The 16,724-nt window shown below is 38.1% G+C and overlaps 1 protein-coding gene across 1 annotated transcript; it reads right to left on the bottom strand.

The window, feature by feature from the left end:
• Positions 1-663: 663 nt before the first annotated feature.
• On the bottom strand, positions 664-16,102 carry LOC135480947 (nose resistant to fluoxetine protein 6-like). The gene is made up of 10 exons (XM_064760879.1): positions 16,036-16,102; positions 14,612-14,705; positions 12,472-12,564; positions 11,310-11,493; positions 10,158-10,237; positions 9,499-9,603; positions 7,117-7,258; positions 5,734-5,920; positions 2,691-2,833; positions 664-876 (listed from the first exon to the last, which is right to left on the bottom strand). Exons 1-10 carry the CDS (start codon positions 16,100-16,102, stop codon positions 763-765), a joined length of 1,209 nt encoding a protein of 402 aa, XP_064616949.1. The 3' UTR covers positions 664-762.
• Between the last annotated feature and the right edge of the window lie 622 nt (positions 16,103-16,724).

The raw sequence follows: 16,724 nt of genomic DNA, 5'->3' as shown, positions 1-16,724 counted from the left end.
CTGGAATAAATTTAAAACTATAAACCTGTGGATTACCAGCAACTTAGTCTCCATATTTACATATTCTAAAATCAAACGTCACAGCACCACTATATTATCACGGGTTTGCATGTAGATTTGCTTTACGAATCATTTTATACTGGTCACATTCCTTTACCGCTTCATTCACATGTTTATGAATTTACAAAGCACCCTGAGTAAGGGTACAAAGTTTAAACTTCTAACAGTCAGTACACATAAAGTGTGCAGTATTGCAGATTTTTCACTACATACTTACTTTTCAGCTAAAAAAGAGATCACTTTGTAATCCACTTGCTCTAAACCCATCCATCCTAAATGGTCAACATTTACGATGCCATGTATGTAATTTAAAAAAATTTTTTTAAAAATATTATAAACTAATTACGGTACCTAATATAATCAAGAATGACACTGTAAATGTATTGCCGGATAAAAATCAAAACATTCACATGTGTAAAAATCTTCAACATTAATGGCCATCACAAAAAACTTCACCTAAACATTAGCAAGTACCTAAAATGGTCAAACGCTAAGCCAGATTACCAAAATATGACTTTAATGTGAAAGTTGATGTAACACAAGCACAGAGATAACTTTCCTATTTTAGCATTCTACTTTTTTTAAAAAAATATAAAGTTCAGAACCTATATGTACACCATAAAGTCATTAAGAAGAAATATATTGATTTCTCAATCAAAACAATTCATCAAAAACTTTTTTTTCTAAAAACCTATAAAACATTTATTTTTTCTTGAACACCAGTTTTTCCAAACTCAACATGAGGGCTTCCACAATCATGGAGACCAAAAAGGCAACAGCGTAGGACAATGTCAAGTTCCCAACAAACACAGTGCTCTGAAGAGAGAAAAATAAAAAATGACATAAATATTTTACATAAGGATACAGTACACTAAATTTTACTATTAAAGTTTCCACATTATTGACACACTGAATTTGCAGTGAAATAAATGTTCAAGGTAAAATCAATCTGTATTTAATTTTTAGGACAAAACTGATCTGTATTTAAAATGTATAATTTTCCCTTCATTAAGTTTATATGCATATTTGATGGGTGTTTTTATATGCTAAGCTAAAGAGCATGCCACTTAAACAACAGTCGAGTCCACCGTGTGGGTGGGTTGGGTGTGTGGGTGTGTGGGTGGGTTGGCCGACAAGAACGTGGCAAGAAGCTAACCTGAGTAAAAATCCATACAACATACTTCTTTATTTTTTTTTTCTTTATTTGATTTGTGTTTTACCATACTCATAAATATTTCACTTATAAGCCGGCGGCCAGCATTACGGTGAAACCCATGAACATTCGCAGGCTGGTGGCAGACTTTCCCATGTACGGCCTGAGAGGAGGCCAGCTTGAGCCGGATTTGAACTCACAGCAACCGCTCCTGGGTCACTGCACCGCGCTGGAGTGCTAGCCCCCTCGACCACGGAGGCCGTACACAATGTTCTCTATAGCCGGGACAAATCTCTTACATTCCTCCCAGTTCTAAAGTAAAACCACACCACTTGAAAGACTTGATTACACAATATTACGGAGCCAAGCTCCAGAGTGCATGTGTGAGTTTTCTGGAGGCAGGGCGAGCTACGTACGTGTATGTACCCTTGCTTCCTCGGTGGTAATGTTATTGCTGAATGCCACATTGCTTTGCTGAAATCTATGTCAGATGACCACAGCCAGAAATGTGACTGGCTGTTAACTAATGTCTCAAAAAGACACTCATTTAATCTTTTGAGGTTTTCAAGGTTACTTTTGCTCCCGTGGTAATCTACACTGACTTACCACCTGATCGTCAGAGTTATGGACAAGTTTACGCTTGCTTCTGTATTAATGTCCTTACCAGTTCAAATTCTGCGTTATGAAAAAGTTTATTTTAGGGTCTGTGGTAATGTCCTTACCAGTTCAAATTCTGCGTTATGAAAAAGTTTACTTTAGGGTCTGTAGTAATGTCCTTACCAGTTCAAATTCTGCGTTATGAAAAAGTTTACTTTAGGGTCTGTAGTAATGTACATACCAGTTCAAATTCTGCGTTATGAAAAAGTTTATTTTAGGGTCTGTGGTAATGTCCTTACCAGTTCAAATTCTGCGTTATGAAAAAGTTTATTTTAGGGTCTGTGGTAACGTCCTTACCAGTTCAAATTCTGCGTTATGAAAAAGTTTACTTAAAGGTCTGTGGTAGTGTCCTTACCCGTTCAAATTCTGCGTTATGAAAAAGTTTACTTAAAGGTCTGTGGTAATGTCCTTACCAGTTCAAATTCTGCGTTATGAAAAAGTTTACTTAAAGGTCTGTGGTAATGTCCTTACCAGTTCAAATTCTGCGTTATGAAAAAGTTTACTTAGAGGTCTGTGATAATGTCCTTACCAGTTCAATGTCGGTGCAATGAGCAAGTTTACATTTGCTTCCGTAGTAATGTACATACCACTTCAATGTCGGTGCAATGAGCAAGTTTTATGTTTGCTTGCGTGGTAATGTACATACCAGTTCAATGTCGGTGCAATGAGCAAATTTACGTTTGCTTCCATGGAAATGTACTTACTAGTTGAAGGTCAGTGCAATGAACAAGTTTACGTTTGCTTCCATAGTAATGTATTTACCAGTTCAATGTCAGCGCAATGAACAAGTTTAAATTTGCTTCTGTGGTAATATACTTACCAATTCAATGTCGGTGTAATGAACAGTTTTACGCTTGTTTCCATAGTAACAGAAGAGAACCAATGGGTGGAAAAGGTAAGCGCAGTACGTCAGACGCCCCAAGGGGGCCCACACCCGCCAAGAGAGGATATCATTCACAGGGCCTTAAATTGAAAGGGCAGAAGAGCATTATCAATACATTGAATGATTCTGAAATGGTAAATTAAAATTTAAAGTTTCAAGTTATTCTCTCTTATAATAAACTGGTTCTCCATAGGCTATGCTTCACCACTTGTGAATACCTGGTTGAGCACAAGATTGTACCATTTCAGTCGAGTCATTTACTTGTGAAGTTCTAGAGATTTTGTATGGTCATAGTGGAGACTGAACAGCACTATGTTTGAAAATTGTTTAACCAATTGTAATCTGTCTGTGATATCAGGTGCATTTTTTACATTTATTACCGCACATATGTTCAGTTGATCACACATTTATTACTCCGGCGGTCTTCGGACTTTTACAAATGTGTATACGTATAAAAACGCATACATGTATATCAATGCATAGATACCATTCAAGCAATCGGGAGGGGGCCTCAGTGGCTCAGTTGGTTAGCGTGCTAGCACAGCGTAATGACCCAGGAGTCTCTCACCAATGTGGTCACTGTGAGTTTAAGTCCAGCTCATGCTGGCTTCCTCTCCAGCCGTAAATGGGAAGGTGCAGCAACCAGCGGATGTTTCTGGGTTTCCCCTGGGCTCTGCCCGGTCTCCACCCACATTAATGCTGACCGCCGTCGTACAAGTGAAATATTCTTGAGTACGGCGTAAAACACCGATCAAATAAATAACATAAATAAATCAAGCAATCGGAAATGACACTGCATAGGCCGGAAATACCGGGTTGAGCCTGGCATCGCTGCTCTAGCAGCTATATTTTAATTTCAAATTTGTTGCTTATATCCAAACACATGTATTTAATCTGTATTATAAAAATATTTATGAATATATTAAAAATATAAATACATGTATGATCAAATCCACGTTGAACAAATTTGTTAGCTGAAAAAAACTCAAGTGCAAATATATTTATTAAACTTGTGTTACATCCTCATTTATAACATTACTAGGCAAAGACAAGATATACCAACAGGTGGTCCCAAATACTTACCATACAAATATTATCTTTAAGTGTGTTTTCCTCTTTGAAGTGAACATAATATCAGCTGCTAAATCTGAATTAATTAATAAAGTAGATTTCCAGAAATGTTCTCAAAATATTTAAAAATTCTACACCGCTTATCAACAAAATAAATAGCACACAATTGTCAGTACCTAGCCACTCATTTGGTGACGCCATTTTGCCATGTTATAGCTATCTAGAGCGACGTCACAAAACGTAGGAGTTCTCCCGCACCATTAAACATTAAACAATGTGACACTGAGAACATGCAAACATAAACCCCTGGTTCCCAACCAAAGAGTATCAGCTCTGTTCCGTGTTGAATGCTGATGTTTCTTTTAAGTTGGCGCTCGGTCAGGGCGTTGTTCGTGGACACAAGTGTCATGTTTTAGCAGTCCTGTTCATCCTCGTCCAGCATTTGTGTAAGCATTAGGCCTAGCTGGCTGTACCAACATCAGGGAATTTATATAACATAACAGAACCTTCTGATTTATTAGAGAATCTTTTATTCCGATTTTGGGAAGACATTTTCATCATAAATCTGACTTTGCTAAGGAAAAGTACTACAAAGCAAAAATATTTTTCTTCAAGCAATGACTCTCCCGAGGCGATTCTCTTGCCAGCTTCCCCTGGCAGGTTGTCTCCTGCCCAACCTGTGCACATTGTGACACGGGCAACCGTTCTCAGTTCTCTGCTCATATATGACTGGTCCAAATGCACACCTTTAACACTTAAACTAACAGCAAAATTTGATTTATTGCATCCATATCTGTCTGTCCACTATAAAGAAACCACACTGACAATGGAGAGCTAACAGGTTTTGTGACGTGACTGCCAATTATCATGTGAGACTTTCAGCGCTAGTGGTTGGCCAAGTTCATAAGGGCTTATGCAACTTGGCTACTCAGAGTCTGTCTTGTCTGTCAGTGCCATACTGAACTTCATCTTTTTGGCTGTCAGAACTTTGTAAAATTTTTCGCATTTCTTTCCATGACAACTGTATCCAGTACCCTTTTTTCTATGTATATATCGTGACAGACTTTAAAAAAAATTCACTTTAAAGAAAAATCAAAAAAAGTATAGAAGAGCATAAAAAAAAGTATTTAGCATTTATTTTTATGTTTTCTCCGTCTTTATATAGTATAGTATGCTCTTTATGTAGGTTAACTGTAATGTATAGTCTAATATATGTACTAATTTGATTGGTGTTTTACATTGTCCATACTCAATAATAATCACTTATATGCCAGCCAGCAGCATTATGGTGGGGGAAACCGGGCAGAGCCTGAGGGAAACCTACAACCATCCACAGGTTGCTGCAGACTTTCCCATGTACGGCTGGAGAGGGAGCCAGCATGAGCTGGATTTGAACTCACAGCAACTGTATTGGTGAGAGGCTCCTGACTTATTGCGCCATGCTGGCATGATACACCGCTCTGCCACGGAGGCCCCCTGTATCATTGTGCCATGCTGGCATGATATCCTGCTCTGCCACAGAGGCCTCCTGTATCATTGCGCCATGCTGGCATGATATACGCTCTGCCACGGAGGCCCCCTGTATCATTGTGCCATGCTGGCATGATATCCTGCTCTGCCACAGAGGCCTCCTGTATCACTGCGCCATGCTGGCATGATATACGCTCTGCCACGGAGGCCCCCTGTATCATTGCACCGTGCTGGCATGCTATCCTGCTCTGCCACAGAGGCCTCCTGTATCATGTAAGGTAGGGGAGGAAAAAGAGTGCAAAAAAAAAATTGACTGCCACTGTATAATTGAATAGTTCTTCACTTTACCATTATTACACTTACAGAAAACTGAAATAGGTGCAACGACAGATATTCACACCTTGGATCAACAAATTAGCAAACAAATTACTGTGATTACCTCCCTTTCCAGTGGCGCACGCAAGAGCTACCCAAGCCAATCCCAGGGACCATGCAAAACGGCTTGTACCCATGTAGAGGGCGTTGATATCAGGGGAGAAAACCTGTCCGTGTTGAAGTCCATACAGGCCGTATAACACACTGATGTTGATTGCTGCAGCTATAAGCCAGCCTAGTGCCACAAGGAACTAGATGTAAAAACAGGAAAGTTTCATGATCACTTGAAACTGACAGAATTAATTAACTGGTAACTGGTGTAGAAAATCTTTGTGTCTTAAGAAATTTTATCTTTTCTTACTACTTCACTTTATTTATTTACTTATTTGTTTGAATTACTCAAGGATATCTCACTTATACGACGACGGCCAGCATTATAGTGAGGGGAAACCAGGCAGAGCCCTGGGGGAACCCAGGGCCATTCTCAAGTTGCTGGCAGACCTTCCCATGTATGGTCGAAGTGGAACGCAGCATGTACTTGAACTCACAAGCGACTGCATTGGTGGGAGGTTCCTGGGTCACTGCGCTGTGCTGGCATGTTAACCTCCGTGAACACGGAGGCTCTCCACCTCACTTGGAATATAGTTACTGTGAATGACCTAATATCTAATCCATGATTAATTACTCATTTTGCCTGATTCAGAGAGTTTTATTGATCTTAGCAAGGTATACTGAGGTTTCTTTTAAAGGTATGGTGACATCTCACTGGGAATATGTGTGTTTCAGCACCAAAAGAAAACTTTCTTGACCTTTATGTTCCTCTAAAAAGTACTTCTTGAACTAAATTTTCGGTCAAATACATGAAGAATAATTGACAGTTTTCAAAGCTATTCATGAAAACAATACAAATTTTGAAGAAAACTATTTTATCAATTCAGAGAGTTTTAAAACATTAGGACACAGTTTTCAGAGAATAAGGCACAATTTTCAAAGAATAAGGCACAATTTTCAAAGAATAAGGCACAATTTTCAGAGAATCAAGGACAGTTTTCAGAGCATCAGGCACAATTTTCAGACTATCAGGCACAGTTTCCAGAAGATCAGTCACAGTTTCCAGAAAACCAGTCACAGTTTTCATCAGATCTGGAACAGTTTTCATCAGATCAGGCACAGTTTCCATCAGATCAGGCACAGTTTTCATCAGATCAGGCACAGTTTCCATCAGATCAGGCACAGTTTTCATCAGATCAGGCACAGTTTTCATCAGATCAGGCACAGTTTTGTGAAGATCATATATATGAAGGAACGCTTTGCATGGTTCTGAGATGATATAATAATATGTAATACATATATCGAAAGATGAATAATTTATGCAGTTGTAGACTGGACTAAATTTAGAGTTCAAGATGATTTTCCATTAAAAAATATGACCTAGCTGTTGCAATACCTTGTTAATTCTCAGGCGACACTTCGTCACAGACAGGATGTAGCCAGTGAGCATGCCCACCAGATAGGGAGCAATCCGCGTAAAGGGTTTGTTATACATGGTGTCATGATGGGCGTACAGATCCTCAGTATGATGGGTGATGCTACAATGACAACATTATGAAACAACAGTGTCATTATCAACATGATAAATCAAGTGTCAACATGATGAAACAACAATGCCAATGTCAACATAATGAAACAACAATGCCAATGTCAACATGATGAAACAACAATGCCAATGTCAACTTCATGAAACAACAATGCCAATTTCAACTTCATGAAACAAAAGTTTACTGTCAACATGGTAAACCAACAATTCAATGTCAACAAGATGAAACAACAGTTCAATGTCAACATATTAAACTACGATTCAGTGCCAACATGATAAAACAACAGTTCTACATGTACATATTAAGTAGTTCATCACAAGTAAACTCAGTTTGCATGTACGTGGACAGAAAAAAAGGAGGCTGATGGAAAATCTGGTTACCATGGTAGCCGACACAACATGATACGCTTGTGCAGACAGGTTATTAACTGCCATGTGGTTATCTTGGTAAACTCAGAAACCAACAGATGCAGAACCTGTGTCATCTCAGAAAAATCCATCTATCCTAGCATTAACTAAATCTATTCTACAAATTAAAACTGAAGCATTTAAAATGCTGATCTAAATTCACTGGAGATGTCAGTAATGACAGCACTTTTTTTGGCCATTACTTTACTTCTAATAAATTACTAGCTGTGATCAAAGTTTAACAAATTGTTGAATAATAAAGTCTGAATAGGTGGTTATTTATACCATATGGTTTTATTATGTATCATATCTTGTATAACTGCCAATACACAAGTATTTAATGTCAAGACAACAGCACTATACTTTCATTCAATAGGGCAGTGCTGAATTACCTGTCTCTCTCCTGTTTTAAGTCCTGGCAGTAAGCTGGTTGCCCATTTTTCCAGATTCTGGGACTTCTATTGATTTTAGGAATTTGCTTTGAGAGATGTTTGGATGACATCCTTCTCGGAAAATGAAAATTTTAGCAGCAGAAGTTGTATCTCATGACATTATTTGACTCCAAAAATGGTCTTTGTGGTCAAATTTTTAGATCATTTAGGGCCTAGCTTTACGACAGATTTTAATTTTATAAACTTATTGGGAAAGCCAAGTGTAAGTGTTATATATTTTTTAATCCATTCAGATGTAATTTACACATACTGGCTCTAATTAAAAACACAATAGACACCTTGTGCAAATTCTGTTATAAATTATCATACTCAACGTGAAAAACATTTACTACATTTAAGATCTCTCCACGTTCCTACGACTCTCAAAGTTTAATATCATGTTTTTATTTACATTCTGTTACCTGGAAAATATTTGTCAGTGTCATGACATAACCTGCACACTTTCTACCTGGATACCTTAATAGTTGAGGTCCCACCTCCCATAGCTTCCCACCTGAAGAACTGAATTTGAGTAATTAACAGTAATTAATTCATTAATTAATGTGTACGCAGAGCATCACCAAAGGAACATTCACCGCATATTAATATATATGTAGGCACGTAAAACTCCACGTCAATACAAACATTTTTTTATAAACCATCCCTCACATTTACTCTAAAATAAAACTGATTCTCATACACAATACATGAATTTTGTAACACAAGGTATTTAATATGCACACAGCGATAGAACTACACCCATTTCGTTTGTGGATTTAATCAGTACCAAACAAAACAAAATTCTTACCACTGTTTTATTTTACAAGTTATATTATGGCAAGAATTACACAAGAACATCAATTAGCAGTGTTGCTAATCCTCATAATCTGGATCAGAGATTAAAACAACTGGGGATGGACTTTTTATATTTTAGGATTAAGCTGTGGTTAGATCGAACCTCACAAAATGACTAATGGCAAGTTTCGCAGTTAAAGTGGCATACGGTTGTTGAGGATGTACCCTAAAGACTGATTTTAATTTTGTAAACTTATTTGATGAACTATTTTTGAATTCATTTGGAGGGAATTTTAAAATTTTGCCTCTAGTTAAATACAATAGAAAATTTCTGCGAAATCTTAAGCTGAAAAACATCAACTCCATTTAAGATCTCACAACATTTTTGCAACTCATGGTTTGACTGATATCATGGTTTTTCGCATTTTATTGTTTAGAAAATATCTGCCACTGTTGTGGCATAACACGAATACTGCATGCTTTCACAGGCAAGGTCTACTTTCACACCTCAAAAACTTATCTCACGTTACATCATAGTCACTCTCATGTAACAAGGGAGGTAATGCAGAGCAGGTCTATTACAAACGAAGAGTCTTACGGGCATCCGGCAGCACACATTTGGTAAACCCGGGCAATGACGGAACCGACGATCAAGCAGGTCAGGATCAAGAACATCACCATGGCAATACCAACACGGCGCCACCTGGTGAACAAAAATAAAAACACAAATGTAAAGATCCACTAAAAAGGTTTTTAGAACACTGATAGAAAATCTTGTGATAAAATTGATCTCACAGAATGTATATACATTTTTTTTTTCTTCAAACAATGGGTTTCTTGTAACGTGTTTATTTCGGTTTGCCATGGGTGTGGTGAAGCCTTAAGACCACTTGCCTTCCTATGTGGCGATCATCACATGTACGTCAAAACTTCTTTTGTGAGACTTTTAAAGAGGCAATACTGCAGATTTCAACAAAAAGCCATCAGAGCAAATCCAATCAAATTTTTGCTATTACATTACAATAGCAAAAACAATTGCCTTTCACAAATGTCAGCCTTGTCTTTGCACATGTCACCGTTCACACACTGGTAATAAATTTTCTATAATTTATACACCAAGCTTGTCACATTATAACTTTCTCAAAAAAGTTAAAAATCAATACCACATGTGAATATGAATGTATGCGAATTAACAATAAAAAGGATGATAAACTATGATAAAGAAAACAGGAGGAAATAAAATGTGATGTTTCAAACCTATAAAGAGGGTAGAGCAGGATCGGGCTTATCAGGTAAAACTGCATGTCATTGGCCAAGTACCACGTCCAACCCATGCACTGGAAAGGAAATTTGAAATCATCCAACCTTGCCATTTTCACTGAAATACTGTATCTGTCTTAAAACTTCATCTAAGAAAGTGCATTTTTAAAGAAAATAAAGGTCAAAAAAAGATTTTTAATTTTGGTGTTCAAATGTACATTTTTCTAGTAGAAGACGGTTCTGTCAGCCAAACTTCCAAACAAATCTCAAAACACCTTCCTAAGTCAAATACAGTAATGGCAGTTTTCTATCAGGGCGTGGCACAAAACATACTTCTATGTATTATATACATTATGCATATATTTTTGTCATAATGTCATATTTTTTTTCACTGTTTTAGACATATCACAATTTCAAATAATACCAATAAAAAATGGTAATTCCTAGAAAACAAATCCACAAGCTATACATGCTTACTTATGCCCCATAAATCATAGAGTGAGTGAGTGATTGAGTGATTGGGGTTTAACGTCATACTCAACAATTTTTCAGTCATATGACGACGAAGGAATCCTCAGGGTGTATGTAATGTGCCTCCTTGTCACGGGACAGACTTCCACTGCTCTTTTATCTAGTGCTGCTTCATTGAGATGCCTTACCAAAGGCAAGTAAGCCACCCCGCCCAAGCCATTATACTGATACAGGTCAACCAGTCATTGCACTATTCCCTTCATGCTGAACGCCAAGCGAGGAAGTTACAACTTCCTCTTTTAAAGTCTTAGGTGTGACTTGACCCAGGATTGATCCTGGATCTACCGCTTTATACCTATGTCCCGACGCCTCCATGGCTCAGTTGGTTAGCGCAGCATAATTCCCCAGGAGTCTCTCACCAATGCGGTCGCTGTGAGTTCAAGTCCAGCTCATGCTGGTATCCTCTCCGGCCGTGAGTGGGAAGGTCTGCCAGCAATCTGCGGATGGTTGTGGGTTTCCTCCGGGCTCTGCATGCTTTCCACCCACCATAATGCTGGCCGCCGTCGTATAAGTGAAATATTCTTAAGTACGGCGTAAAACACCAATCAAATAAATAAATAAATAAATTATACCTATGTCCCATAAAACAAAACGAACAAACAAAATACACGTGCTTACCTGCTTTCCCACGTCCCCATAACTTGGGTAGAAGTTATTGATGTAGATCAAGTTTGGCCACCAGGTTGTCTTGCACGCCTCGAACATGTCTCCTTTCAACATGGTTTTAACCATGGGGCCATGGACCACGTGTAAAAACAGCGTCGAGTACACCATGATGCAGAATGCCAACGCAGGGGTCAACCTGGCATAAAGTAGCGATAAAACCATTTACAACGGGTATCTATTATAAACAGCAGTTTAACAGGCACTACAGAGGTGGGCAGAACATCACTGCCATGGTATTAAAAAAAGGGATAAAATAATAATAATACAACGAACACACATATTGCATTTTACGTCATGGACAGGTTTTACAAGGCCAGGTATATGAACCCCTGGAATCAACAATACCAGTTACCATTTGCGTTAATATAATAAAAAAGTTCAATTCTTCTGTTTTGTCACACATGTAATTTGCCGAGACCTTGTCTACAGGGTCACGGTTGACCTTTGCCCTCTGCTCATTTTTTGATCAGAAATTTACTAACTAGAAAAAGCTACAGAGAATATTTTCATTAAAAATTCATGGTAGCATAAATGTAATTAATTCAAACTACCTATCACTAGAATCTGGATGTCCAAAATAATATCTCCCTTCCATCCTCCACCACTTCAAAGAAGAAACATCCGGACACATGAAAAAAGTCCTAAATGAGGCTAATTATTTTCATAACAACACAACTGCCATTTAACTTTAGCAAGCACAGGTTCAGATGATAGGCAAGATGTACGATAAGTTCAACCAAAATAGGTGCAGCAAACTTTGGAAGGAGGTGCACAGACAAAATCATGTCTACAGACAGACGGACGGACAGATTGGGTGATTCCAGTATAAACCCTTCTCCTAACCTCAAGGTTGAACATTCCTTTCATAAATAATCCATAAGCGTATAATAAATTGTAAAAATGTAATTGCTAAATTCAAGTCTTTTTTAAATAGTTCCTTGTAAGCTCCTTCTTTAATACAAAAATGACTTTCCATTTTAACTGAATCTGACCTGATCATCTAATGTTAGATAAACCAATTATGGTTAAATTAATAAAATTGCAGGTAGACACAGATTGCATCACTTGCTCGGCAGGTTTGCCACACCTGGAAAATGAAGATTTAAAATCTTACCTCCAAAATCTGTGCAGTATGAACTTTAGCCAGTTGAGCTTGCCATTGTTTTCCCTTAGGGCATTCAAGGTCAGATAAGCCACTAGCAAACCACTGTAAGATGAAGAAAAGATATACTGTATATTTATTGGTTTATTTATTAATTTATTCATTTGACTACTGTTAAATGACATTGAAGAACTGTCCATGGTGGTCAAATCTATGGGTGAAGGGTGATGAAGTACCCTGGGTCCTGGGTAATCCCATGACCCCATGAAGTGTCCTGGGTAATCCCATGACCCAATGAAGTGTCCTGGGTAATCCCATGACCCCATGAAGTGTCCTGGGTAATCCCATGACCTTTGGCAAGTTACTGACAAAATTGTCCACATAGATTAACATATAGATATGCCCACCATATTGGTGGCAGACAAGTGGTTTTAGACATGGCAAATGGCCAGGGGTTGCTGACTGTCACTAGAAATCCCAAAACCTTAAAGCTCCTCCATAAAACCTGGCAGAGATAGAAACAAGAGCTGATTTGGACACCTATAAGTTCCCACATTTACCCCGGCAAAGATAAGAACAAGCGTTGATTTGGACACTTTCAAGTTCCCACATTTAACCTGGCAGAAACAGGGACAAGACCTGATTTGGACATCTAAAAGTTCCTACATTTAGCCTGGCAGAGATATGAACAAGAGCTGATTTGGAAATCTAAAAGTTCCAATATTTAACCTGGCAGAGATAGGAATAAGAGCTGATTTGGACACCTGGCAGAGATAGAAATAAAAGCTGATTTGGCATGTTGGTTCCCATATTTAACCTGGTAGAGATAGAAATAAGACCTGATTTGGACACCTTGAAGTTCCCATATTTAACCTGGTAAAGATAGGAACGAGCTGATTTGGACACTTGGCAGAGATAGGATGAAGAGCTGATTTGGACGCCTTGAAGTTCCCATATTTAACCTGGTAAAGATAGGAACGAGCTGATTTGGACACCTGGCAGAGATAGGAAGAAGAGCTGATTTGGACACCCTGAAGTTCCCATATTTAACCTGGTAAAGATAGGAACGAGCTGATTTGGGCACCTGGCAGAGATAGGAAGAAGAGCTGATTTGGACACCTTGAAGTTCCCATATTTAACCTGGCAGAAACAATGAGAACACAGAAATGTTCAAATGTCATGAATGTAATGTCTAAGACTGGGTTTGAATCCACACCTCAAGTGTCCTCGCTATCGCAAGTCGAGAACCTTCAACCACAACCTGTTTCCCTATACTGTATATCAAAGCCATGTGATGAACCTGACACGACAACATTAAATGTAGGCAATATGTTGCATTTCAAAAGTTTCAACGCTAAAATTAGGATGTGCTGCCTAACTATAGTAACATGTTTGAAGACACCAGACGGGGTAGGCCGTGCACTGGACACCATAGATGTATATATATATATATATATTAAATGTACATATATAGGATCAAGTGTTGATTTAAACACCTTAATATAGTACCTAAATTTAACTTGGCAGAGACAGGGACAGGAGTTAATTTGGACACATTAAAGTCGCTAAACTTAACCTGGCAGAGATAAGAACAAGAGCTGATTCAGACCGGTTGAAGTTCCCACATTTAACCTGGCAGAGATAAGAACAAGAGCTGATTTAGACACCTGAAAGTTCCCACATTTACCCTTGCAGAGATGGGAACAAGCAGATTTAGACCGGTTAAAGTTCTTACATTTAGCCTGGCAGAGATAAAAACAAGAGCTGATTTAGACCGGTTAAAGTTTCAACATTTAACCTGGCAGATATAAGAACAAGAGCTTATTTGGACATTGTAAAGTTCCCACATTTAACCTGGCAGAGATAAGAACAGGAGCTGATTTGGACACCTTAAAGTTCCCACATTTAACCTGGCAGATATGGGAACAAGCAGATTTAGACCAGTTAAAGTTCCTACATTTTGGCTTGTGGAAACAGGAACAAGAGCTGATTTCAGACATTAAAGTTCTTTAACTTAGCTTGGCAGAGATGGGAACAAGAAAATTATTCCATCAAAAGAGATAGGTACCATGTACCTTTACTTCCCTTCCTGGTAAAACTGATTTCAATTATTTTGACATAAAAGATTGAAGACGGGGAAAAAATTCCCTACCTGAGAAAAAAGAATGAGTCCACTGAAAAGGTTGCATTGCTTAGGGCTTGGAATGTGAATCTCTTCATTAGTTCCGAGATGATGACCAGGTTGTCTGTAAAGTGAACAATCAGAGAAAAATAATAATTTTGCAGAGAGCAATGGGGAAAGTCTTCGCCAAAGACTCAGTGTTCATCCCCTATCACATCAAGAACATTTGTTCGTTTACAGAAAATAAATCCTAATTAAAGAACTAGATATGGCTTTGAGCAACAGAAGCCATATTTAATGACATTTATTAGCCTCCAAAAGAAAACGTTTTGGTTGTGACGTTATTTACAATACTATATTTGTCAAATACTGTAGTATACATTTATTACCAGGTGACTCAATATGCACAGGTTGTATTAAGTTTTAACAGGATATTTTTGTCAGGGTAATTACACAAATTACATGTACCGGGACAATTACACAATAGCGGAGTTTCGAATTCAAACTCTTTTATCGATGAAGGTAGAAAAAGTCCAACTGTATCATGTGACCTGCCAAAAATGTTAGGCCACTATTTTTTATCACATTCACTATAACATGGGTGTCTGAAAAAAGTGTCATAAAAATTAATCTACAGTAGACGAAGATAGTGAAAATTAAGAATCTGAATGTCTGTGATCTTGAGAAGTTCCTAAAGAAAAGAGGTGTCAATTGTGCTTCTGGAAAAGGAGACAGTAAACCAATTTCAACAAAACTTTGCTTCACATTTTTCATCATTCACATGGCACAGTAGAACTGTTTTTACCTTTGCCGCCAAAAATTTTTCAACCCGAAACTCCCCCATTGTTCCTGTACATATGCTTTTATTTTCATAAATGTACATCCAGTACTGTATTTGTTCAACCTTTTGGCCTGTTTTGCTAGATGTTCATTCAAGGGCAATCTTCTGTGTAAACTGATACAATTGTACTGATCATGAAATTACTCAACCTGTAGAATATAAATTTTTCTCCAAACTCAAATTAAACAGGTGGTGCATTAATCGTGAGATGAAGAAGATACTCTCTCTTATAATATGTGAAAAGGTTTGGAATTAGGGTAGTCGTGAATGTGTCTTGTAGCATCTACAGGAGAAAAATTCTCCTTGAACTGTACAAATGACCAGCATGACAACAGTGAAAAGCTTAGGCTTTGTATGGTAGGCTTTATTTTTATTTTGATTGGTGTTTTACACCAGTGCTCAACAATATTTCACTTATACTGCCACACAGCATTATGGTGGGAGGAAACCAGGCAGAGCGCGGGGAAACCCACGACCATCCGCAGGTTGCTGTCATACCTTCCCACTTACAACCAGTGAGGAAGCCAGCATGAGCTGGACTTGAACTCACATGCGAGGTATGGCTTTAGAGAACAAATTATTCTCAATCAATCTATGGTCAACTCAAACTTACCCAAAAAAGATACGCTGAAGCCAAACGTGTGACCTTGAATGACCCACCACATGGAGAGCACGCGCATTCCGTTTAGGGCCGTCAGATTCCCTTCAGAAGTGTGAGTATTGAACAACTTTTTTCCGTTCGAAATGATGGGAAAATGACAGGAATATCCTCTCTGGTAAAGTCTGCAGGGCTGGAAAAAAATGAATGAAGGATTGACATGATAGATTGACTTGCGAATTCTGTCAAGTGTAGTCAGATTCCCTTCAGGCATGTGAGTATTAAACAGCATTTTTCCATTTGAAATGATGGAAAATGACAGGAATGTCGTCTCTGGTAAAGTCTGCAGAGCTGGAAAAAAAAATGAATGATAGATTGACATGACAGATTGACTTGCGAATTCTGTCAAGCGTAGTCAGATTCCCTTCAGACATGAGAGTATTAAACACCATTTTTTCCATTTGAGATGATGGAAAATGACAGGAATATCCTCTCTGGTAAAGTCTGCATGTATGCGAATGAATTATTGATGAATTGATATGAGTGGCAGTCACATTTATAGTGATTTCCATGTCTCTCATATCTCTTAAGGCTTTTGACACATTAGCACATCTACATCAAATGAAAAAAAATTATAATTTAGACTTCAACAAAGAGCATAATTCAGGATATAAAGAGGTCAGTTAGACTGAAGTTGATTCTCA

This window comes from Liolophura sinensis, chromosome 13 (assembly GCF_032854445.1).
Source record: "Liolophura sinensis isolate JHLJ2023 chromosome 13, CUHK_Ljap_v2, whole genome shotgun sequence".
In the NCBI taxonomy this organism is placed as follows: domain Eukaryota; kingdom Metazoa; phylum Mollusca; class Polyplacophora; order Chitonida; family Chitonidae; genus Liolophura; species Liolophura sinensis.
This window is presented reverse-complemented; position numbering and strand designations above follow the sequence as displayed.